At 43.0% G+C, this 26,268-nt stretch overlaps 1 protein-coding gene across 2 annotated transcripts in view; it reads right to left on the reverse strand.

The window, feature by feature from the left end:
- Positions 1-319: 319 nt before the first annotated feature.
- TLK2 (tousled like kinase 2) overlaps positions 320-26,268 on the reverse strand; it is a 44,391-nt gene continuing 18,442 nt past the window's right edge. For both annotated transcript variants that reach the window (XM_074926435.1, XM_074926434.1), the window contains 16 exons: positions 25,567-25,734; positions 24,891-24,986; positions 21,876-21,968; positions 20,315-20,425; positions 18,830-18,966; positions 17,286-17,438; positions 13,679-13,745; positions 11,702-11,799; positions 11,245-11,326; positions 9,498-9,589; positions 8,459-8,548; positions 7,812-7,981; positions 6,186-6,324; positions 4,959-5,070; positions 3,879-3,986; positions 320-3,023 (listed from right to left, as the gene is read on the reverse strand). In XM_074926435.1, coding sequence (XP_074782536.1) covers positions 2,850-3,023; positions 3,879-3,986; positions 4,959-5,070; positions 6,186-6,324; positions 7,812-7,981; positions 8,459-8,548; positions 9,498-9,589; positions 11,245-11,326; positions 11,702-11,799; positions 13,679-13,745; positions 17,286-17,438; positions 18,830-18,966; positions 20,315-20,425; positions 21,876-21,968; positions 24,891-24,986; positions 25,567-25,734 — 1,890 coding nt within the window. In that variant the 3' untranslated portion in view covers positions 320-2,849. The remainder of the gene's footprint in view (positions 3,024-3,878; positions 3,987-4,958; positions 5,071-6,185; positions 6,325-7,811; positions 7,982-8,458; positions 8,549-9,497; positions 9,590-11,244; positions 11,327-11,701; positions 11,800-13,678; positions 13,746-17,285; positions 17,439-18,829; positions 18,967-20,314; positions 20,426-21,875; positions 21,969-24,890; positions 24,987-25,566; positions 25,735-26,268) is intronic.

Consider the following 26,268-nt stretch of genomic DNA (forward strand, 5'->3'; position numbering starts at 1 on the left):
CAAAAAAGGTGGTTTTTATGTCCTGACCATACATAGCTTTTAAAGGCACCTGCTACTCTACTGGAAATGAGGGACAAACCCACCTTGGATGTCTGTCTCAATGCTCCAGAACAACACTAATGCTCAATAATTAAATAAGATTTGGTAATTTCCAGCGATTCTCCCCTCTGACACAGGGATCTCACTGCTCTGAGCTGTTGAATGCAGCCTTCCTCTATTCTTCCTCATCTTGACCCATGTCACCTCCACCGCAGCCACTGCAAGAGAGCTCGTGCCAACGCTATGAAGAGCAAAACAGTAAGAGCCAAGCAAATCAGTTTCTTAAAACTTATTTTAATATCCATGTCTCATCTGTTGGGTAGAGCCAAAACAGTCTGGCCTGGTTTTAAGTTACAAATTCTTCATACACTTTCTTTAAGTAAATGAACAGTGTGGCAATAGGGTCTGTTATTGGAAGTGAAACCCATATTAACAAGGAAGGTGTCGCAGCCAGAATTCTACCAGGGTTCTTCACTGCTGTCAGCCCTGGGAAAGGCCAACGCTGTCCCCAGGCCCCTGGATGGGTGTCGCACAGCAGGAATAAATGCATCTGACACAAAACTAATCACACCCACAGAGATAGCACACACTGTATGTCCAAGAAACAACGGGGCCGGGAAAGAAAAAACCCTTTTAGAATTCTCCCTGATGTGGACAGACACCAAATCATCAGCTTCAGCAAACAGGATGAAGCATCAACCCTGATTTTGCCTGACAGAGGCTGAAGGGACATGGTGAAGTGCTGCTTGCTAAACAGTTAACTTCTGGAATAGAGCAGCAAGGATAGAAAGGGCTAAGAAATTATGGCTGAGGATTTAAAGATGCAGTATTTCTTTGTTTAGAACACTACAGTTTAGAGACCACCTTAATGCAGCTGCATGTGAATACATCCAATTAAAAGCCCAAGAGTCACTACAAAAATAGTAATAAAAATCAAAGCAGCAGAGTTCTCCACTTTCCAGGTCCATTGCTTAATTTCAACAGAATCCTCCATTTTTCAGTTAACTTAACGTTCCTGATCAGGTTTAAGCATATTTGCAGACGATGGCTTACAGTAAGGCAGACAAGTGGCAGTTGTCTCTGAAAGTGCGTGACGGAGAACATCATTTGCCCCGAGAATGCCATTGGGGTACCGGGCACCCCAAAGGGCCCCCGCGCTGCCAGCGCGGCAGGTACGATCCTGGAGGTGCCACGGAGAGGACAGTCCACACCACAGTGGTCTGGCATTGGCTTAGGAAGTGTGTACAGGGCAACTTGTTTTTTAAACACCACCCTGAATTGCAGTAGTGCACTGCTCGGCTCCCTCCCGAGACAAACCATGCTCTTGAACACTGCATCTTTAAATATTTCTGGCTCTGAACTCCTGCCACATGTTAGGAACGCTCCAACCTGGCTGCCACATGTTCAAGTGCTGTGCTTTTTGTGTGTGTTTTCAGTTTTCCTTCGATGTGGGGGGACAAGGGGGCAGAGTGGGGACAAGAGGCTTGCGTTTCACAGCAGGCAGACTCCGGCTGAAGGCGTAAGATTCCTCCAGGCAGATTACAGAAGGGAGACAAAAAGCATAATCAGGGTGTTTGCTCCCTTCAAGAACACTATCTCATCCCCTCTCACTGAGAGCAGATGCAGCGATGGCAGCAAGTTAGGAATGAGTTAGGAACGTCAGCAAGTTTTAAAAGAGAAGTGTTAAGGGAGAGAGGAAGCTTTGCTGCCAAGTCACCTGAGAAGAGCAGACAAGTCTTCAGCTTCAGATTTTTATAATGTGAACAAGGTATGTACAGTACTGCACGAGCACAGATCACACCCGAGATCAACTGAGCTGTGCTCTGATTCTTCCCCGTTCGCTGCCTGCCTTTTCAACGGCCAACAGGTATCATGCTCACGAGAGCAGAGAGCACGTCGTGAACATGCCAGGGGGTGTTTTCAAAAAGAACAGCACTTCAAATAAATTAAAAAGGTGCAACCGTTGTGAGAGCTATGAAGCAGCAGCTGAAAAACCTTGTGGCAGTCTGAGCTGTGATCCGCTCTGATCACAGGAGATCTATGCAGGCCTGTTCTCCTTTGGGCTTCACTGCCCTCCTGAGAAGGTGAATTATTCATTAAGAGGCCACCCCAAGGGAGCAGAAAAGCTGCACCATCCACAGAATGGACACTGCCATGAACCTGCTAATATGGGTTTCACTTTGAGACCAGAAAACTGTTTTCTTCCAAAAAATTGTTATTTTTAAAAAACTGAAATTAATTAGGGGTAAAACACTAACTCTAGTGCCATGAACAGGCAGGATCAACTTTTTTCCCCTCCAAAGGGCAAAGAGTCATATACCATCCCCAGCTGAACCTTGGTGCTTCGAGCTTTTCAGGAGATGTTACCTAAACTTTATTAAAAGAAAAAGAACAATGTTTAAATATCAACACTGGACTAGCCCAGTCTTTTTCCAAAGTCCACATTCTTCATATGAAGCACACACGGCGTCCTGGATTCCCCAAGGCTGCATGTTCAGAAGTTCACAGTACATGGAACCATGTCTTTTTGTATTTTCTTGAGTTTCCCCTCCTTGCTCAGAGCAGCCACCCTTTTGTGGTCATTTACTGGATAAACCTCAAGCCATCTCCTATCCACATGGCTTGGCCTAGATGACGAAGGTTTTCTTGATGAGAGTTGATGTTGTCATGCTCTATGGATGGAAAAAAGCAAGAGAAAAAAAGCACCTGGTACAGGCTTCTTGAGACCCTTCCGGATTCCTCTATTCCAAAGCTGTTTCTGAAAGTCTTTTTGCCGGTTTCTCAAGCAGTTTTTGGCCTATTACTCTGTCTCAGTTTGAAGAGCTGTTATTGGATGATCCAGAGGTTGATGCAATCGCAGCTCCAGCTGGGCTGCTTGTGGATACAGATTTGCGGATGTGAGGCAGCAAGTATGGGTCACAGGCCAGCTGCTGGACATCTATCCGATCCTCCTTTCGGTAGGCCAAACAGCGTCTGATAAATGCCTGCAGACACCCCAAAGGCAAAACAAGAATTAGTAGACAGACAGAAACAGGAAGCTTTCTTTGATTGATAACTTTTTGGGAGCGAGGCCAACCTGACAACCCCAACACTGAGATTCCTTCCCCAGTGAGCACAGAGACAGCCCGAATCACAGAATCATCCGGGTTGGAAAAGATCCTGAAGTTCCTCCAGCCCAACCATGACCCTCACCCTGACCCTTCCCAACTCCCCCAGATCCCTCAGCGCTGGCTCAGCCCGACTCTTCAACCCCCCCAGGGATCCCGGGGACTCCCCCCCGGCCCTGGGCAGCCCATTCCAACGCCCAACAGCCCCTTCTGCACAGAAATCCTTCCTCAGAGCCAGCCTGACCCTGCCCTGGGCAGCTTGAGGCCATTCCCTCGGGGCCTGGCGCTGGGGCCTTGGCTCCAGAGACTCATCCCCCCTCTCTGCCCCCTCCTGGCAGGGAGTTGCAGAGGGCCAGGAGGTCTCCCCTCAGCCTCCTCTTCTCCAGACTGAACCCCCCCAGTTCCCCCAGCCGCTCCCCAGCAGACCTGTGCTCCAGACCCTGCCCCAGCTCCGTTGCCCCTCTCTGGACATACTCGAGTCATTCAGTAGCCTTTTTGGGGTGAGGGGCCCCCCAGAAAAAGCTCATCTTTTGTCAGGAGAAAGCATGGGCAGAGGCACACACTGCGCTGTTCAATCCTCAGCCTGACAACTACAGTGCAAAGCCACAGACCACTCTGCAGGAGGCAAGTGTTAAACGCACAACTGCTGGTTTTAGGTAAACCAAGAGGATGGAAGTGCCCGTGCTGAGGGCTGACATTCACAGTACGATCACTCGCTGTAGCAACACTTACCTTTGCTTCTGGCGTGACTACTGGCTTTGGAGGGAACTGCACCTCGGTAGCTTTCAGAATTGTGTTCTCCTGCAGAATATCTTGTTGTGACTGGTTGTGACCGAAGGGCTAACAAAAGAGAAGACAGTTGTTAAAGGCTGGTGACAGGCCTTAAAAAATGCCCTGTAACACTACTGGTTATCATCACTTTTTCCAGGCAAGAAGCCCATAAATGCTGTGAAGGTGCTGCACATTCCAGCCAGATGAGCAGGACACATTGCTCCTGTGCTTAAACTGAACAAAAGGGACCAAGCTGGAACATGTCTGGGGTGTTTCTGGCTCAGACAGGAGGGATCTCCACCTGCTTCCAGATCTCACAGGTCAGCTTCAGCATGTGCAAGAGGGCCTTCATCTATTGAAGCTGACAGGAGATTGACCCACCTCAATCTTCGTTGGGCTGGTTCCACCAGCTGTCTGACTGACAACACTAAGCAATGCAAGGTGTTTGTCAGCTCAGCCTTTCACAACGCTTGGTTACCAAGGACTCGTGAAAACAAGAGTTGATGGAATCCTTTTTCCTTTTCCAACCTATTTCTACTGTTGTCATAAAACAAATTACCTGCTCTCAGGACAAATGATCTTTTCCCGATCTAGACTCTTCCCTTCCAAAAGCCATCCCAAAAAACTTCTAGAGGGGGTCTTTGTACCTACTTTTTTTCTAATACACTTGCAGCCATCAAGCACTATCAGACTCGATCGACAAAGTGCATTGGCAGCGCAAAACAACACCAGGGCAAGAACCTCAGGTGTCTGGCCCTGAACGACACCCCTGTCCTGCCCATAGTGGCCTCAGAGGGAACGTGCCCAGTGGAAGGAGATGTTCTGCAGAAAAGTGCTTCTGAAGAAAGTGCCATGTAGAGCACAACACAACCTAGTAAATTATCCCCACTTCATTAGCATGGACTCTGCCTTGGAACTGATGGCAAGGAGACAAGGAGGAAGGACCTTCTAAGCCTGGGGAGAAGGAGGAAGCAGAAGCCAGAGCTGCCTCCCAAAAGGTTTGGGAATAGCCACTAAGAAAGGAGTTAAATGCCTTCTTACCTTCCTGCCATAGAGACACTGATAGAAGATGACTCCCACTGACCAGACATCAACTTTATTTGAAATCTTTGGAGGTTCTTTCCCAACCACAAAACATTCTGGTGGCAAATACCTGATTAGAAGGAAGTGACAACAGGTTATGAGCAGCATCTCCAAATACTTTCAATTTTCTTTAGAAAGGAAGGAACAAGCTTCTGTAATCAGGTATTAGCTGGGACTTGAGGGACCCAAATTTCATTCCTGTGCCCCTCTGGGCCAAGATCACCAATGCATAACCCCTCCTGGGAACAGTGATCCCAAGGGCTCTCCAGAAACTTGTGGTCTGAGACAGTCAGCACAGTCAGTTTCTTTTCACCAGAATACATAAAATAACGCCTTTTTCTTTTATCTTTAGTACTGCTATTTGTTGTTAAAAGGGGGCTCGGCCAACAATTCCACAATAGAAACACACAGCCAAAATACGTATTTCTAGAAGTACAACCCCAGATGCCACGTCCTAGCTAGAGACACTCAGCCTTGCTCAAACTACACTTAGTTTCATTTTTAGGAACAGAACAAAACTGTACAATACAGAACGCCTTAACAAATGTTCCTGTACTACTGTTGCCCATAGTGACAGTCTGCAGCTTGGGTAATATCTAAGAATCACATTCAGTGGCGCTCACTGTAGGTCTTGCTGAGTCTCAGCCATGGGTGATGCAGTGACACCACTTGGCACTCAGGATAAAGTATTGCTGAAAACATCTTTCACATGACACTTGAAAGCGAAGCTCTGGCTATACTCAGCACTATGAGATTTACATCTTTTGTAAGAACTAACCGTGGATTTTCATGTCCTCCTTTCAGTGGAATATGCTTTCCATCTCCCTGATGTACCTGTCAGGCATGGTATTCTCCTCCTTCTTGCTTAAACTGTTAGACCGTGCCATTATGGACTGCGAAATAGCAGCCAAGCTCCACTCCAGAGCTTGCTGTCTCAGCAGCATGTAGCATATGCAGTTTTTCACCAGGCCCTTTGGATAAGATGGTTTTAAAATGTATAAACGTTAACCCACTGAAAAGTAAAAAGCTGCCAGCCTCAAAAGGAGCTCTGTGACAACAAGAGCAGTTTCCAGGGTCTCAAACCTCCAGTGTCTCAAGCTGTCACAGGCAGAGCTGACATAAATCCAAAGCTGTTTATAAACTGTTCTTGATCTGTAACTTGCAAGTGCCCCAGGCAACGCTTACCAGTAAGTACCAGCCCCCTGCGATGTCAGTTCCATGCCATCAACAGAGTTGTAGCTGTCATCATCCATGATCTTGGAAAGTCCAAAATCTGTGATTTTTATCTCTCCACATGCAGTACCATTGACTAGAAGAATGTTACCTAGACAGAGGAAAGAAACAGTCCCTTAGGATACATATCTAGCAGGAAAAAACAAGAATAAAATTGCATTGAACTCTGGCACTCTGCATGAGAGGTCAAGGAACCTACACAGTGAGCTGCAGCAGATGTTTTAACATTCGATACCCTGAGCTCCAGAGGCAACTCAGCTCCCACCAAGTGCTACAACTGATCTGCCCCTCCTTGAATGACCCAGTGGCCTGACGTTACTCGGAGCCTCCAGATTCTGAGCCCTCTGAGCCAAACATGCTTGATGCCCATGCTGTTTTGACCCCTCCCAAAGGTCCCGTTGGAAGGGCAGGTCAAAAAGGAGGATTAAGCAGGGAAGTACACATACACAGTTATGACTCATTCTGCCCAGAAGTCCTGACTTGCCCTGGCCTCTCAACAAGCCAGAAACTCTCTCCTTCCTGGCAGTGCTCCCCAGTGGCTTTCCAAGCTCAAAAAGGACAATTACTGCCTAGGCAAGAATCTTTTACAAATCCATCAACGATCAAGAAATCAGATCATCACTGTTTTTCTCAAAACCTACAATAAAGCAGGAGAATCGTGCGTGATGGCAGTGGATGAATCAGAGCTTTAGACAACTGTAGGCAGAGCTCTGCAACATGCTCAGACAATATGAGAACAGTCTGCAGCTGGGGGAAGAAACAGGGTCACTAGAAGTAGTGCAACAGCACCACCTCCCGTACAGATTCCTCGTGCTGATGCAATAAACCACATCACATACCAGTTATACAATGCTGATGAAGTGCCACCAGTACAGGGAGACAAGCCAGGGAGAACTGCCCAAAGAGATGGCTCAAGTTTACTGGACTAGGAAAAAAAAAAGCTATGTAGCCAAGAGGCATCACCCCAAAAGAAAGCACTTCCATTTTTTCCCCTCGTGACTCTGCCCACTGGTAAAGGGAAATCTGCAACAACATTTGGAGAGGACCTTCTACATGGCAGATGTTATGGATTCAAAGGCAGACCTGAGCAGTTTGACTGTGTGTCCTCAGCTTTGTGAGCTGCTACATGGTGTGAAAAACCAAACACTTGCAAGTTAGCTTCTGCCATCAAATTTTCAGGCAGATGATTACAGAAAGAATAAGCCAGAAGAATGGGAACATGAAACACACCAGTAATTATGGGAACCTTTATGAAGCAATAACAGAAGCTCTCAACAGCAAAATACAAGCAGGACATTAAGAAACCAAACAGACACTTGGTGGTTCAAGGGTTCATTCTGAACAAGGAGGCTACTTTTTCTGGAATGTCACTTCCTTGTTTTATGTTGCAATTCTGAGAGACAATACCCTTTTCTCAGCATGTTCTACACATTTAAGTTTTTTTCTTGTTGCAAGTTAGTTTTCCCAGACAGCCCTGTCTCCTTTTCACTGTCTGACCAAAGTAAACTTCCCCGTGTTACTTACAACCCGTTACCTTTAGTTAGCATCCTTAAGCAGTCAGCTAGCAGCACAGCATACCTGGTTTAAGGTCATAGTGTATGATGGGAGGTTTGATTTCATTTAAGTACTTTAAAGCATTCACAATCTGCATGATAATGGATCGCGCCTCTTTCTCCGACATTAACTTGTGCTGTTTCAGGTAGAAGTCCAGATCATTTCCCTCACAGTATTCTAACACTGTACAAAACCTGAAGGCAAAACAGTAGTTGTAATTACCTGATAGAAATCAGAACACTTTGTTATTGCTTGTCTGTAAGACTCACCTATTTGGTCAATATATTAAATTAAGAGTTCTCCAGCCTATTAATCCCTTTCTAAAAATAAGGAGCACAGACCTCAATGCTCAATCGTACAAAGGTCAGAGATCCCCCATTAAGCAGATCCAGAAGCAGAAAGCTGCATCAGCTGGGCCATTTGCCCAGGCCAGCAAAGAGTAAGATCTACTAGTAAAACACCACATTTGACATAATACAGCGTACTGGTTTGTGAGGTGGCATCTCTAGAAAACCAACATATGTTGAAATCGCCTCAGGTATCTCTGCAGTACAGTCTGTAACATTGCTATGGACATTCTATGGACTCTCCTGTAAAGTTTTAAGAGAACAAATGCTTGGTCTGTAGTGAATGGGTCAAACCAAGTCAAAGGACACAGTGACATAACTTACGAGTCAGTATCCAGCGAAAAGTAGTCATATAGCTTAACTATTCGAGGATGATCCAGTTCTTTGTGAATTCTGTACTCTCTACACGCATGTCTGAAAATAGGAAAGTCTGAGCATTAGTCATACAAGTGACTTAAAACTAAGTTCTGCAGATAGCAAACCCAGACATACCACACAGCAGTCCAACTTCAATCAAACCCATGCACATTAATCAGACAGCTTAAGGAAAGGCAAGCAAATGAGGAACTGTGCAGAACAGTTCTTGAGAACCACAGAATCTGAGTGCATCTCCAAGGCTGGCAATACTACAAAATAACTGATCTTGATTAATGGTACTGCTTGCCAAAATAGAATAACCTCATAAAATAAATCGTTAGGGGATCCAACATAGCTGAATACCAAAATCAGCAAGTTCTAGAAAAATTCCATGATGTTCAACAGCCCAACTTCTAGGCTGCACATTCAGCTTAGTTTGTCCCAGTGACCTGTTGGGGAATTAAGATCACAGCTTTACCTTTGAACCTCTGTGGAGAAGGCTTGTCTGCCATTCTGCAGTTTATCTAATCCATGGCATTAGGGAGCAAGTGTTACCAACACCAAAAAGCTTCCCTTCTAGGCCATGACATACTTACAGTTCTAATCATCTGTGACAGGATTAAGTATTCTGGGAAACAAAGAGCAGGGGCAGGCTTTCAGGGAGCACAATGCAGGTGTGTACCTGGAAGATGGGCATGACCAACTCTTTCCCACAAAAGCAGAGTTTAGACATTTCAGAGGAGAAGCCACTTTAACGTCTTCTTCACAGAGCACTACTGGTGCCTCAAAACCCTGGGCCGTAGTGCTTACACAAAATGTAATGTGTGTTGCATGCACAGGTTTAAAACATTTCTAAACTGACCTTACAAGTAGCTACTGGGACAGAAAGTGGCTTTTGAAATGTGACAAAACACAGCAAAAACATGGCAGCCTGTTTGCAGACACTGGATAACTAAATATAGGAGGAGTTTGGAAACACGGCTGTCTGTTTTACAGCCTTACTTACTTGTGATAGTTTTCTTTCTTCTCATCTCTCCAGTTTTTATTTAACTGGTGTATTTTCACAGCTACATATCTCTGTTCTGTTAAATCAAATGCCTGCAGAGAGAAGAGCTGAAAATCAGTAGGAATCACAACTTCAAGTTAATACTGTAAAAGCAGACAAGCTCTAACAAACCAATATCCCCACCCAGGAAATAAGCATTACAACATACTGAGTGAAGAGCAAACCCGCATTTTGATGTAATTAGTTTCACTAATGAAACCAAGCAACTCTGAAAACAATTGAATATTCTGTGCTTTGATCTGACCTTCTCATGGGCTCTAATTAATGCTGCATTTATTCTGACATTTTACCACCAGAGCTACAGTGGGATCAGAAAGGCCACATTACCAAAATATAGACAGTTAATCAGATGGGGAAAGACCCCTGCTGTTATTCCTCCAAGGAACCTAACTCATTTTCTACATTCAGTTAAAAAAAACCCCAAAACATAGAGGATTTTCAATACGTTGTTTCACATTGGTAGCTCAGCTCTCCATCCTGGAGCATAATGTTTCAGCTTATTTAGAAGTTGAAGAATTCAATGGCAGAACTGCATAAATCTTTGCTGTATTTTTCCCTCCAGTTTCTCACTATTTAAGTCTTTAAAGAATGGACCGCAATTGTGCTCTTGGAGAAATGCAGAAATCTTTTACCTTGTCTGAGAGCAGCAACAGCTAGTAATTTATAGGACGGGGCAAAATCTTATTGTAAGCAGACAAAGATTAACTGTGGCCATCTCTAAAGTCATATACTTAACTCCTAATGCTTAACAGATTGGCCAAGACCCCGGAGAAGAAGGGCTACACATTTCTTTCTTTTAATAACATAGTTACAACTCAAACTCACTCAGGTATGAAGCATTCATACCCTCTTGCTTTCACGTGTGGAGCCAAGGCTTTTTACTTAAAAAGCCTCCAAAGAGCAACTCAAAGTACTTACATGCAGATCACTCTCTTTTTTCACTACCTGAGCAGTCCAGCCCCCCCGGTTTAGATATCTATTGTTGTACTGCATCAAAATAATAAATCACTGTGAAGTTTCCAATATTTGTGCTGACATAGTTATTTTCATTCTAGCCAAATTCAACATGAATTAAGAACTACTAGGTACAGATGGGGAGTATTTAGAACTGGAAAGGCTTTAGGCATAATAGTCAAATAGCAAGCACCAGGTCTTGGCCATGCAAGAGCGCTGACACACAAGTAATCCTCATTTCCAAGGAAGTCCCAAGACTACACACATACGCCCAGTCTGCTACTTCAGAGTGAAAAATAAAGACACAAGATAAAAGCCTTCTACCCCCAGGAAATGAAGGCTTTGCTCTTATTACTGGAGCTATTTTCTCTTATTTACAGTGAGGTTCAGACTTGCTATGCCATGCTCAACAAAACTTCGCTACTTAAGGTATTTGTGTGTAGCACTTGAAGAAACAAGCCGTTTGCTTCTCCATCGTGACAAAACTTGGAGACTTGGTGCAACATTTTCTTGAAACATACATTCGTAGGAAACCTGACCTCTGAGGACAAGGGCAGAACCTAAAAAGCTCAAGCCTGCTGTCTAATGCAAGCCAGATGCAACATGTGCTTTGTCCTCCCTTCTTCCCTCCACAACCACACACACCATTGAGAAAACAAGTGTAAAAATTCTGCTTACTGCAATATTTCACTGCAGATTCAGATTACACCACAGACTGCCACTTCAAATTTACCTTATATACTTCACTGAAGCCGCCTCTACCCAGAAGATGTAGCAACAAATATCTATCATTTAGCGTTGGATGGTCTTTAAATCTGGCGAGAAAGACACAGTTTAAGGACACCGACAGCAATAATGCAATCTACTGCACAATAAATTACAGATACTACACAGCTTAGAAACAACTTTTTTACATTAAGACAGAAAAATATTAGAACTGTGTTAATGACTGACAGATTTGATACTGTTTGATCACTTTGCACTGATGAAACACTATATAATGGTACCCTTCAATGCACTTGGAAGCCTTTGTCTTGCATGAACTTCAAGTTATACCACTGTGCCACCCCCACAGTCAAGTGACGTATTAATTTGTAACACCGATTTAAAAAAGATGAACCATTTTCCATTATGAAGGGGACAAATGAAAACTTGTTATACATTCTTGTCCCTGAATCCTATGTGCTTACTGTGAATTATCTTCATTGTGTATCCTTTTCAATTCCCTGATATGTAGATTTCTAACCCTCTCTAGCCGTTCCAACTCTGCCTGGATCTCTGCTTCTTCCTGCACAGGGAAAAACCAAAAGGAAAACAAAACACTGTTAAGATAATGCAGTTAGAATTTTCACCTGATCTGTGGCAACACAAATGTAATACCAGTAACTTCTTCACAGCTGGAAAACAGCTTGTTTGGGAGATTAGAGATGGTCTTAGTCAACTAAGAGTCACGTGGAAGGTGACAGGAATGAAAACTGACTGGGCAGTTTCTCTTACACCTACACACAGACAGGAGCAGACGTTATCTTTATGCCTTCTTGATTTTAACATTTTCTGTAACTGAGAAGTGTTGTTGCTCTGGTCCTGCTCCTTCCCTGATTAAGTGCTATGCAGCTGTTTTTGTGGGAACTCAGCCTCTGCTCAACAAGAGGAAGAGGAGAGCCCTCAGAAGTAAGGAACGGGGGTACCATGATGCCACATGGGGATGGGGCAGCACCTGGAGAGGATGGAGAATGTTAAAGGACAACATTGGGCCCTATTAGCAGTTGAACAGGTCAGAGTATAATTTAGTGCCATGTGGAAGTTGTGATATGCTGTTTATAGAGTTGGAAGTTCTAATGCCCTCAGCCATGACACTAGAATTCATATCACTGTGGACAGTGTTGCAAACCTCAATTAAAACGTGTGCCTTCAGCAGTATTATTTGGTATATATGACTCAAGGGACATAGTTACCCATTTGTCTTGTGACTCTGCTCCTTCCCTTCTCAACTTGTTCTATTTTTAGGCATAAAGAATGAGCCAGTTTCCAAAAGTGGAGAAGGATAAGCACAGCTTCAGACAATGCCACAATCCCAGAACATTACTTCATTTTCCATTAAGGTCCATTTCCACATGGATTCCTCTGTTCCAGGGTGGCACACTACATGCCAGCAGAGATGGACCCGCAATTAATCCACTCTAGCAATGTGGAACCTGTAGGGCAAGCATGCCTTTAGCATACTCCTGCCCATATCACTTATCTTTGCTCACAGGTCAGTAAAACACAATGGGCAGAGTGCCAGCGGATTCCATGTGTGCATTCACTTTCCCTTGCCACTGAAAATAACAAGGAGTACAGTAGCATTAATGAGGCTTTGCATTTAACTTGTGTGTCAAGGTTACAGGAAAAAGTTAAGTGTAGAGCTCAGGCACAACCTGAGAAAAGAAGGGGGACTCCAGCAACGCATTCACACACTTCCTCTTTGTTTCATAAGGGAAAGAAAACACTTTGGCCTTAGCAGGGATCACAGCTAACCAGGAAGCGGCAGAAGACATCTATTTTTTTTTTCAGTACTTCATCTGTTGAAGTGTCCCAGCAAACTTATTTAGAGGTTATTGCAATCACTTTAAAGGTAACCATCGACTTATCTAAGTATCACCTCACTCACAGGTACAGTTCCTACTGAAGCCAATGTACTTGGAAACAAATGTGCATTACAACTACCTAAGCAGTACTAGTTTCCAAAAGCCCAAGAGATTTTATTGGACTGTTACTGATAATGCTGGTTACTCAATATTGCAGAGAAATTGGAAAGTCGATGATGGTTGAAGTTTTTGTTCTTGTCATTTTCTTCCCTTGGTCCATTCCTTCATGTTCCCACATATCAGACACATACGGAGCCCAGCACTAGGCAGTGACAGAATAAGATGCGTCAAAACAGTGGAGCTCCCTGCGTGAAATCCTAACTGTAAGGATACAGAAATCTATCTACTGAAGCAAAGAACATCCTTCCTGAATACCACTGCCCTGGAAAAAAATTACTACAAAATCCTGGCCATCCCTCTCAAGCAACAAAAAAACCTCTCAATTATCAAACAGTAGTGACCTCTACAGAGAAATGCTATTGTTCATACAACACTGAATCAAAGGCCTACCTAAAAGTCATTTCTTCAGTTAGTTCTTACCTTTTTAAGATGACCTAGTCGGAGTTTGAAGATTTCTTCCTGTTCATGGTATTCTGCTAACGTTAACCTGCAGAGAAGAGACAGATGCAGTGCGTTGGGTTTCAGTGCCTGTGATGAACAGTCTGCAGAATACACATCGCCACTGAGAGTGACAACTACGCGGAGTATGTCAACAGTAGGCAGAAAATATTTTAGGTAAACTCTGTAATCTTTTTTTTTTTTTAATAATCAATCTAAAGGAGACCAAAAGCTTAAGCCTTGATAAAGCACATATTAATTTCAAATCCAAGTCCCTCGTAACACCTATTTAGGCTAGTGACTGACTTTTAACAAAGAAAGCTAAACTATAAACTAAATGTGGAACACTGAAGCATAAGTATTCTACATCTTATTTTTCCATTTAAAGTTTGCTTTACTGACTAATTTTCAAATTTTTCTTTGTCATAAAAGCTGGATAATTCAACCCTGCTATTCACTCCTGGACAGCAGAACAACTGGCCACAGAACCAAACAGAGCAACGACCTGGATTCAGAACTTTTTCCTGTTTCAGGCTCTTTGGAGTAGCTTCCAGGAAAACCTTGAGCAATTTAGTACACCTTACCATATCTCTGACCTCCTGTGTAGTTAGGAGAAGCAATGGGGTAAGGGGAATAATCCCCATTTTCCTTATGGTAAATGATGTACAGATTTCCCATCCTAGGTGGCTGGTCAAAAAAAAGCTTCATAATGTTTTTGATGTTTTTTATAGCCGAAGTGTGCCCCCACAGGACAGAGGCAAAACACTAAAACAGTGACAAAACCCCATCACTTGCAAGATGTAATGATGTGCTGAGATCTTTAAGGTTAGAAAAATGAATCGCTGTATTAATTTTCTCACTACCACCAACAAGGAGTTTGGTAAAAGCATCACACATGTGAACACAAAGCTGCTAAGCCCTATCAACTGCATCTGTTTACTTTGTAAATAAGATATGGGCGTGACAGCATATACATATCTTTTTTGAACCTAAATTGAGTTCAAAGTGTATCCCAGGATTCCTGTCACAGCAGTTATGCTCTGCACAGTACTTAGTACAAAGGTTGGTGTATGAGATTAATATCATTAATACCACAATTAGTTTCAACAGGGGACCAAGTCCTGTGTCTGCACCAGGCTGTGGGACCTTGGCTCACTGTACAGTAACCTGAGAGGAGGTAATATTTAGGTGATTAAGTGCTCATCTTGAATTGCCCCAATTCCTCTTCACCATTAGTAACATAGAGGGTCCACATAGCCGAAATAAGTGCTAAAGCAGTTGTTAGTTGATAAATTTCATGCAAAACTCACATGCCAAGTTCCCTTTGAAAGAATCTCAACCATAAGGAATTGCTTATTACAATTAAAGATACATACAAAACACAGCCAGTACCATAAATGTTTACATGTTGTCTCATTCCATATAAAAGCATGTTAATTCACACATCCCCCGCCCTCCCCCTGACAGCCTGAATTTTATTAAGATTCAGCTAATGTAAAAGACTGTTCCTAAAGCTTACGTCTTTGGCTGGTGTTTCTGTATGAGGAATAAAAAGACAATTGAATGAAGCAGCAACAAGCTTTCTACATATTCGTGTGCACAAATGAAATACAGGGCTGAACACCAACAGTCTACTCGTTAAGCAAGAAATGTAATGAGTACCACCAGGCTAAGGTTGCCCAAAATAGCTGCCTGTTAGCAGCAAGCATTACAAAAATCAAGGGGGCTCTAACACAAACACTGCTCTGTTTCACAGAAGCATGCTTGAAACACACTGCTTCCAGTGCAGCTGAAGACTCTTAAGGTTGCCCAAGCTGCCCTTACAAACCTCAAAAAGCCCCAGCAGATTAATCTTCCTGAATGAAAATCCTTTTGTCATTCACAGGCTAGAAACTAGTTTCAGGAGAGCACATGTTTAAGTTTGCATCATGGGACCTTCCTCTCCTTTTTAGGACACAGCAACAACCATGAACCAAAGAGGAATCAAAAACTAAATGAAGGAATTTGGCTGTCCGTTCCTCATTCAACTTTCAGAAACATTTATATTCAACTTGCCTAAAAGACAGCCTCTGTAAGAATTCCACAAGGAAAAAAACCTCCCTGCAAAAATATCAGAAAATTCTGTACCTGACACACAGCGGTCCAACAAATGCATTTACAGGATAACTAATGATTAAGCAAACAGTCAGTCAGTACAGTTGCTTCAGCTGACTTGCAAAAACAATGTTTTCATAAGCTAAAACACTCCACATGAACCACATCCATACACTGGCAAGCAGTTTTTATCAAGAACGCCACAAGAAGCTCTTCTAAACCACAAAGACAAACCCCTGAAATATATCAGCAAAGAATGATAAACCAGCAAGAAACACAGAGAAAAAGACCCGGTAGCACAAAAAGTGTTACTAGCAAACCCAGGTAGCGCTAGATTACCTCAAGGCAGGCTCACAACACAGGCAGAAGCTCACCAGATATCACAGACATTAGTTCTTCTTAAGCTCACTTGGCCAGAACAAAGGGCAAATGTCTCTATTCAAGTTATTTATTTGCAGAAAGCACACGGTGCCCTCCAATACCATACACCTGATCTGCAGGCACCAGCATCCTATCTGGGGGCACAGCCCTGGTTGCTGAGAGCACCCTGAATACCACGATTCACCCAGTCGTGTGCCATCTCTGCTGTGACTGCAAAAGGCAGTGGGAGCTTTTGCTTCACGTGCTCTTTTAAAGGTCAAGACCGAGAATTCAAAAGGATCGAGGAACTCTGAGGTCAAGCCATGCCCGGTAGATGTAGTAGTGCAAGAAGAAAAGTGTCACAGAGTTATGGTATTAGCCAACAGCAATAAAATGAAGAGTGTAAAGGAAACTGGTAGAAGGTTGGGGAAAGTCTCTGACTTAATGTATTTCCAACTCACAAAAACTCCCCAAAAATAATATTCTAAATTTCTTGAGACACAGCTTTCCTCTCCAACAACATCAGGACTCTTGAAGCATCAGTAACTTCAACAGAAGGAAAAAAAAAATCTTCTGTAAAAAGAAAGTATCACTTCAACTACCTTTCCATCTCCCTGACTCAGCCATCTGTGAAGGACTGCTTTGGAGATACAGGTCATTGCCTAATGCAGTCTTTATAGAGAGCATTTTTTTTCTTCAGTATACCAAATTATTTGTTTGAAAAGCCTCACCAGAAAGTACATGGAAATAAAGGTTTCTAAATGTGTGTAATTTTTTTTCCTTTAAAAAAAAGCACCACGTATCACACAGTGACACCAAAATCATTCTGAAGTTGCAACACTAAGACACCACTTTTCAAATCTTGATGCAATGGGAATACTGAAAAAGTTACTGCATTCAAAAAGAGTTAAGCTCATACAAAGTCTGGACTCAGCAATGATCCTTGTTTTACTCCAATGAAAACTATTTAGAACTGCAGCCAGATGTTGCTGAATGCCAGGCTAATTCCACAATACTCATTTGTGCATGGAGTGAAGCCTAGAGGCAAGGGCAAGATTCCATTTCCCAGTAGATATTTTGTGCTCTAATCAAAGCATGCAGCTTTGCAATGCACCAAGAAGGCCACGTAACCTACGTTTCATTTTCTGCTCCATTGGTCTTGTTCTTGCGCTGCTTCTGCTCATTGCTTGCAGGAGGGGTCTGTCCCATTGCAGGTGGCTTCCGTTTTGCTAACATTTTTCGTTGTCTTTCTATTTCTTCCCGCTGGGAATTTATCCTTTCCTGTTGCCTAGAAAGAAGAGAGTAGAAAAAGCATGAAGCAGAGAACTAATGGTATGTACTTGGTTGTCTTCAGCATCTGTTCTTAACAGATTGGAGCAATGAATTTCAAATCAGTTGTACTTGTAAGATTAGTAACAAAATATTTTTGTACAGAAAAGGGGGATGTGCCAAACATTATGACTCAGATTTTTAAAGGTATTTTTACATAAAAGGGGATTCTTTTCCTGGCCCACAGAAACCTTTTAGTAAGTGAAAGGTTTTATTCATGCAGAGGATATCCAAAACCAAGGAGCTGCTAACCTCACGGAAAACTCAGGGATCCATGGTAAATCACTAAACTTTCCACAGACTTTTTCCTAGAAGGCTCTGTTCTAAATATCAGACTTTCCTGTTAAAACTATTCCTGAAGTCTGGCACTGTCTGAGAAAGTATCTTTATACTTCAATGGTACACTTAAACTATCCTTAGTTGCCTGAAATATAACCTACACCATTCCCAATGTCACTAAGAAAACAGTCTCTCCTCCAAGATACAAAGACTATCTTAAAACATTTTACAGTGATAAAAAGCTCTCTTGAAATTTCAAGTCTAAATGACTTGAGCATTTACATACTTAATTCACTTATAAGACTAAGACTGCAGGTAAATATTCTGTAAGTATTTCTTCCATGTCTTACAGCACAAACTAAGGAAGAATTATTAAGTTCTTAAGCTGTGCCTAACAAGAGCTGTGCCTCCCTATCAAGACTACAGAGAAGTGATATGATTTTAAAGGATCACACACAGCTCTCTAATGCAATTAATTTGCCAAGTCCTACTTAAAGGTCTAGGGCAGGTGGGAATTGACTGGATATTTCCATTAACATGCTGTATAAAAGGGTCTCTGATCTTCATTTCCAGGTTTCTGCAGCCCCTTTGATCACTGTTACCAGGAGGCAAAAAAAGTTAAATAGTATGGATTTTCTCTTTTAAGCTTCTCTACTTTCTACTTTAAAAAAAAAAAAAAAAAGCAGCCAATTAACCTTCCTTGACTAAAATATGGTATGCAAATCCAATTGACTGACTCACGATACACGTGACAACTTGGTCCAGCCCTCCACCCTGAGCACTGCACAGCCAGGTAGGTGCACTCAGAATACCCGACTGAGCAGCCTACTGCTTTCCAACCCAGAGGCCAACTCAAATGATTTGATTCCAGTTCAGGGCTCTGGAGGTTTAAGTGGAAACATATTTCTCACTTCAATGCGAAAACGTTCCCCATTGTCAGCAGCTGAGTTCCTGACTGATCCTTTCATGCATCACTCGCACCATTCTCACATTTTGCCATGCAAGACATCACACACAACTGCTCAGTTTCTCAGTCTCTGCCTCTGAAGTTAAAGACAACTCTGTCCTCACTTGATGAGGTTCTGGAAGGCGTAGCCATCTGTCCACTGCTCGGTGAAAGACGCCCCGTGCCGCACCGTAGTGAAGTGACCTAGCCTCAATCGATCCTGCATGCTCTTATCTCTGCATGCCATCTTCTCCTGTTTTGACTGAAAACAAAATAAAGCACGTGTAAAAATAAATTAGCAGCTACGAGCTGTGCTGTGTTTTAAATCCCTACCAATTTTTACCACTTTCCATTGTTTCGGTACTGCCTATCTGAAACCCAGCTGAAAATCACTAATCACATTATTGCTGGTGCTTCACTCTGGTCTGACAGGCATTTGTTTGCCTCCTTTCTGCCATTTCAGCCTCACCTTTCCTCTCCCATTACTGCTTGGGCAGGTCACCCATTCTATCATCAGTTGAAATCAGTCTAGCAGTAGGATTAAAACTATCCCTTTATATCAGTAGCTGAGCTTGACCCCAGATGTGGCTCTGATCTGGCCCTTATTCACTCAAACAGGAGACAAAGGAAGAAAATGCACCCTGAAATACTGTTAAGACTAAGATAACAGTGATCAGCCAGCTCAGTTCTAGACTTGCACCACTTCCAGAAGTGACACAATCTCAGTTAGATCACCAACATGCATAAAAACTGGTGGGGTGTCTGTCACGGGGTTTTTCCGTTAAGTGAGAGGAAACTTCCAAGGCCTGAGATGAGAGCAGCAGAGCTCCTCCCTGGAGCTACACACCACCTATCCAAACGCCAGGTCTGCCTAATGCCTAGCCCAGAGTTACAAATCCTCCCAGAAAGGGGAGCCCCATTCAGCCAAGAACAATCAGCTCTGTGACAAAAGTCAGCTCAAACAGACTGCATGTACTGGCCAGCACCCTGGTAGTTTTACCCATCCAGTGCCCACAAACAATAGATGGAATTGGCCAACAGGTGAAAGAGCAATCAGACCCCCACATTGTTTAACCATCAGAAAATCTGTCAACACTGAAGCAAGCTGGATGCTGGTAAACAGCAGCCTGGCACTTTCCCCAGTGTCTTTAATGTGCTGTTTTGAGTGTTACACAAAGCAATGACCTCCAACTTTGCCACGTGAAAGAAGGAAAGGTCTAAATCACTTCCCCATGTCACAGAGCATATCTGGCAATTTCAGGGCACAATGGGGTACTGCTCTTGCATTGCCATAGCTGGACAATGTTGCTTTTCAGGCATATGAGTTTCCAAATCAAGTAATGCCTGCTGCATTTAGAGTTGAGACTACTGCACTTAAGCAAGGGAGTTCATGCACTTTGGGACTGTGAAAAGTACCAAAGAAATCAAAACATTCTGAACCATTTCAGTCTTAGGATTACATTCCTATTTGCAGAGAAATAATTCAGGACAGAATTCCCGTTGTCCTTTACGACTAAAGCAATAGGAACAAGTTTTCACTGCTCAGAAGACGACAGAGTTTTCAAGGACATGAACTGTGACTGCAGAGATGTGGAAAGTTCCCTGCTCACCTTTTCTATAAGAAGCTTCTTGCTCATCGTTACACATCTATTCAACCGCTCCTTGTACTTCTCCAGCATCTTTTGCTGTTCATCTATCTGCCGTCTCAAATCACAGTTGGCCTAAAAGTGAACAGAGAAGAAAAGCCTTTAACTTTAAACTATTCGAAGAGCCAAACTAAGCATCACCTAGGAGGAAGTTTCTCCAGGTAGCTCTAAGGATCAGATTAAAGTAAGCACACCAGCAGGACAAAAAAAAAAAAAAGACCAGGTTCCTCTTAGCAACAGATCTAAGCCAAACTCTTCAATTCTTAACCCACTTAAATCTTCATACCCTTCTAGAACAGGGAAGTGCTGTTATCCTGGTTTACACGCAAGGAACTAAGGTACAAAAAAAACACAAGCACAAGGCGCTTTTTTTTTTTTTTTTTTTTTAACATTTAAGACCATACCACAGCTACCAAGTCTCAAAATAGCTTAGTCATCCCTGGACTATCCTCCCTCTTTAGCCACAATACTGGCAGAGGAAAAGGATGGGGTAACTCCCTCTGCACTTTCAATTAAATTCTTGTTCGAGTTACTATCCATCAGCCCTGCTATACAGACTGCTCCCAGCAACAGCTGCTGTTTTTAACACCATCACAGCGTACAGCAGTATTTTATGTGCAACTGTTTTCATTGATAAAAAGTTAAACTTAACCATCCCCTTTCCAACCAATAGCCTGGCTTCTGATTAAACAGTGAACGGTTTAAAAAAAAAAAAAATAATCTATTTCCTGCTCATGGACTGTTTTCAACAAAACCCACATGTGCTGCTGTGTTATGTCTCTACAAGCCCATCTTAGCATTTTTAGGTGCTGAGACCAGACACACAAACACAGAGAGCCTTCCCTCTTCTCCCTTTAATGTTTTCTAATCCTTTTCAACACTTGACAAGAGATGCCTCGCCTCTCCAGCTGATGAAAGCTAAGTCAATCAGAACTCCTCCATTAAGACGAGATCCTCGATTTAAACGTATTTATCTTTTACTGAAGAATACTAATGAGTTAAGAGAAGCTTTATCCTTTTTGTTTGACCAAAAGATGTTCTCCTCATCTCTATATGTGTCACTGACACTCTCATGAATGAGCATTTCAGAATACAACTGCCCAGTCTATTGAGAGGCTCCTGAACATGCTGCTAAACAAAAAGCAGAGCCAGCTCCTCGGTACTTAGAAGAGGGGAATAATTCTGCAAAGAAACATCTTAGGTTAACTAGCAAAATATACAAGTGTGCAACAGATGAAAGAAAGGCCAACAACACTGCTGAGGACAAACACACCTGAGCTACGATGGCTCTGCACTGTAGAGCCACAGTCACTGCTACACTGCTTGTGGATTCCAGCAGCCCAAACAAGAGTATCTACAAGCCAGACAATTATCTTGCAAGTAAGGGATAACCAGATTTGTTTTACCTTATGAGTGTTGGTTCTACAAACGATATACAAAATCCTGCTCTGCAGCCTAGCTGGCACATGCATTCTAGGTACCTTTAAATAGCTTTGACAAGGGTTGTCCCACTTTAAATACTTACTCTTAATAAGTCATCTATCCTCCCCTCCTTCTTCTCCAAGTCAGAGTTCTTACTGTTTTCTAGTGCAGATATTTTTTCCATTGTGAGGTCAGACTGTAGGGAAAAATCACCATAAACCACATTTAAAAACAGATGATATATTTCAGATAGTCAGCACGTAACATCACAGTGTAACCCCCGCTGATCTGAAAAGTTAGGCTTAAGAAGGAACGGATCCCTTGCATTCTAGCAGTCGGGGGAAAAACTTTCTCCATTCTTCATTTTCTTATTGCACGGTGGGCTCCTCCAGCATAGGAGGTTCAGTCAGCTAGCATAAAGCTGCTCGGGAGAGCACAAACTGGTAACAAAGAGGGCTACAATACCCTGTGCGTTCTGAAAATTTTGGTTCTATAGTTGAGTTCTGCCCACTCCTTAGTGATCTCTGAGATTCACTGTCCCTTCCTGCAGTGAAACATAGCTTGTACAGGAAAAAGGCTTAAGAAAAAACCCACCAAATCTCAACCCTCAGCTGGAATATCAAATTAATGAGATCTTTCATGGACACAGACAACCCCCTGATAGACAAAAGACAATACCTATGGGTTCTAAGTCAGTCTTGATGGAAAACACGGGTCTTCATTTTAAAATATTACAACAGATTGACAGCAGGAATATTAGGCACAAGCCTTTGTTTCTGACAACTGATGTATTAGTGCCCACTAGGAACAGGTGCTTTCGGGTTCTTGAGTGAAACCTATTTGAAAAGCTTTATGGGGTGCAGCACATCTCAAACACCTTCACCAGTGAAATAAGCGTTATACCCAGGAACAGAAGGCAAAAGACATACACTGTATTCTCTAGGAGCAGGAATACTTCCAACCCAGCACTGTCATTGATGGATGGGGAAGGGGAAGTCAGTATGTGCATGAACACAGCACCTAAAATAGCCAAGTCAACACAAGGGAGTCTCTCTCCATGACTGCATACACAGATTTCACATTTATGGCTAGCAAGCAACTACCCTGGTTCTGAGAAGAGTTAGCAAAGACTTACCTGTGGAGTTGTTATATAACTGTTCTCCAAATTTCAGGCTTGCCTGGAAGCTAACACCATGAAGTAAGATACAAACTTGGCTGACTGTTGTTTCTCTACATATGCTCAGTATGGGAAAGATCAAAAAGAACACCTGCCAGCACTGCACATCAAGCAAGATGAGCCTAAATCCCCAAAGACAAAGAGGAGGCCTGGGCAGGTCACCTCACTCCTGCCTCTGCTTGGTTTGTGCTTCCTGACAGCCTGCAGGAAGCACGTGCAGCAGAAGCTTTTGTCACTGAAGGCAACGAGAAGGCTGGCTGTTGAAAACCTAGGCTGCAGCCGCTCAGCCAAGCAGCAGAAAGCTTCTTCAGTGACTGTTACGTCATTCTACCAGGTGCACAGACATGCTCACGCTGTGTCAGATGAAGTCATGTTTCAGGATGCATGCTCTTACATGCGACTTCATCACAACTCACCTTGCCTCAGAGCGCTTGGAGGGCCCAAGCACTGACTGAAAATGCTAAGAAAATCATGCTCATGCTGACTTGCTTTTGTCATTGCCAGAAATGATTCAAACTTGAAATCACTGAAGGGTGGGTTTTTTTAACCCTATCAACTCCAAACAGGTTTGGAAGGGAAAAACAAGAATGTGTACATGTCCTCATCATGCAGCCAAGCATCTTCCTGGATTCTTAGCCTTAAGTGTATGCTACATCTAAACCTCTGGAGAACATCATGAAGCTAAGCAATGGCAGAAAGCATGCTCTGACAATGTCTTGCCCTTTTCAAAGAAGATGGACCTTGTGGGCATGTTGAGCACAGGAGAGAATAAAAACATCTTGCTCACTCCTGGTGGGACCACTATTTTAAGCATGGGTGTTGGGACAGCAAAGAGAGAAAGGTTATCTCTGGCAGGTTCTTGAGTTATGGCATCACTCTCACACAAGAACTCTCCACGCACTAGCAAGAAACAGGGATCTTCACACATCAGCATTTTAATGCTACAACAAATGTGACCCTAGTGATGCATAAGAGCTCAGAGATTTAAGCCAGTACGTATCTCCAGAGGTAGAACTGTTGTCCTTCATGTACAAAGAACTTGTACCACCTGCTGGGGAAATGGAGAATGAGCTTCCCCCAGCAATAAAATAATCTGACACAGACTGATGTAAGAAAAATGATTGACACAAAACTTGATTGTTTAAAAATCACTCAAGGGACGTGTCAGTCACAGAGAAATCAGAGATGAAAATCAAAAGATTAAAAGCGGGCTTGGGGAAGAAATAAGCAAGGTGCACTGCAGATAAAGCTGAACATCCTTATAAGCAACAGAAGATGACGACACAGCTAAAAGTACATCTTGCAATAGAGCCACAAGAAGAATCTTAACAATTTAGGAGGCACCAAAACCACAGCAGTACAGCGAGAAGAGATACTCCTCAACTCCAGGCCAGTGAAGCTGCTGAGAAGCACTGTCAGGAACACATCATGTTCCACCTTGACAGGACAAACTATTCCGTGGGTGTACTCTGCAGAGGTCAAAGAACTTTCAGCTAGACTGTGGATATTTGTACTGTAACAGTGTGGATGCACCCATGACCCAGCACTTGAATAGAGGCATTCACAACTATCACTCAGGTTTCCATCATGTCTTCACTTACAGAGAGAGGAAGAACATTCAGGACACAACAGAACTGAAACATGTGTTTCTCTCCCGAGCACAGACGCACAGAGCTGAAGAACTGCCCACAGTGCTGACACAGAAAAGCCTCAGTAACAGATTGAGCAAACTCCGGGAGCAGCAACTGAAAGCATCCTTTACAGGATAAGAACAAAGTTCAGTGATTCACTTCAATCAGTGGTTACAGACCGAGTTGGGGCTACTAGCTCTTTTCACTGGAAACATTATGTCTACTACAAGTGGCACCCTCTGGCGTGGAAGACAAGCTGCATCAAGCTTCAATCTCACATCCAAGAGATGTATCATCTAGTGAGCTATACCTGTGACTGTTTGTGCTGGATGGAAATCTGTTTTTGGGAAGTGCAGGAATGCTCAGTGTTCCCTGATCCGGTAGAAGATGGGCTGCCTTGCTGGGCCTGTAAAAGAAAGTTAGTGTATTGTTATATACTCCTCAGCATGATCACTCGTGCCCATGCAGACACACTTATCTTTACGTGGGAGGCGCAGCATGGCCTGGGTACCATACTTGCACGTTAAGGTTTAAGAATGCTCTAGAGATTTAGGTCAGTAAAATAAGAGAGTCAGTTTCTTTCAAGAAGCCTGGCCCAACCTGCTAAAAGACAAAGCTTTTAAAAGCTTACTATAATTCATGTCAGCTGAGATTAAGCAAGGCCAAAACAAACACTTCTCACAGCAAGACTATACTTCATTCTTTTGCTTTTTTGCATCTATCAGATTAGCCTCTCAGAGGCTATTATTTTGATCTACATAAGGTTTTGAGTCGTTAACTTAAAACTCACGTTATTTGAATAAACAAGCAAAGCCTGGGACCTAGAACTCTCCACAAGGAAGATGAACTTACCAGAAGATGGTAGACTTGGTCATCAATAAACCAGGCTGCACTTGAACCACTGTCTTTGAGCAGAAAAGCTTCAAATTCCCCATCCCTTAGCTAGAAACATCCCTTAGGATTCAAATCTTTTCGGAGCTGCTCACCGAGACAAAAGTAAAACAGAGGCCACCTCCCCTCTGTGCCAGCTGCTCATTCTCTAGCCGCTGCTTCGCCAGCATCACCGACATCAGCGTTGGCAGAGCAGAGTGTTCCTCCTGCGGTTCCTTTGCTGTGCTGCCGTCTACCCCATACAGCGGCTGCTCCACTCGCCGCTGTAACACAGTCAAAAAAAATACAATGAACTTTTTTTTTTTTTGAAAAGCGATTCTCTGACTCTGCCAAAACTGTTGTCAGCGAAGCAGCAGCTCAGGAATGGGCAGGCAGCGTGGTGAGGATCTGATAACTCAAACAGGACTCCTGGAGTGATTGTTCCAATGGCAGACATCAAAAAGTAGATGAAGTTAACCATTAAAGTAACAAATGAACACACAGGACAGAATTCCTTGTCAGTTAACACAGCCCCTTCCTTTGCAAAATAGGTTGTAGATCCGAAAATCTTAGTGCATTGCAATTTTGGTCAGGGCATTCAAAATTATACTCCTTGATGTTTTTTAAGGAATCATTTTTTAAAAAGCCAATGTCATGATACATTCATTATTCTGGTGAAGTAAATTGAGTCAGAACTGCTAAATGTCAGCAACCTAACCATGTCTAGGACCCAGATGTCACTGCAAGCTCATTTCTGTCATTACAGCTGGGACCAATCTCCTGCAAGATAACCAAAGTACTAATGTGTTTCCGAAACC

This window comes from Athene noctua, chromosome 25, assembly GCF_965140245.1.
Source record: "Athene noctua chromosome 25, bAthNoc1.hap1.1, whole genome shotgun sequence".
Taxonomy (NCBI): domain Eukaryota; kingdom Metazoa; phylum Chordata; class Aves; order Strigiformes; family Strigidae; genus Athene; species Athene noctua.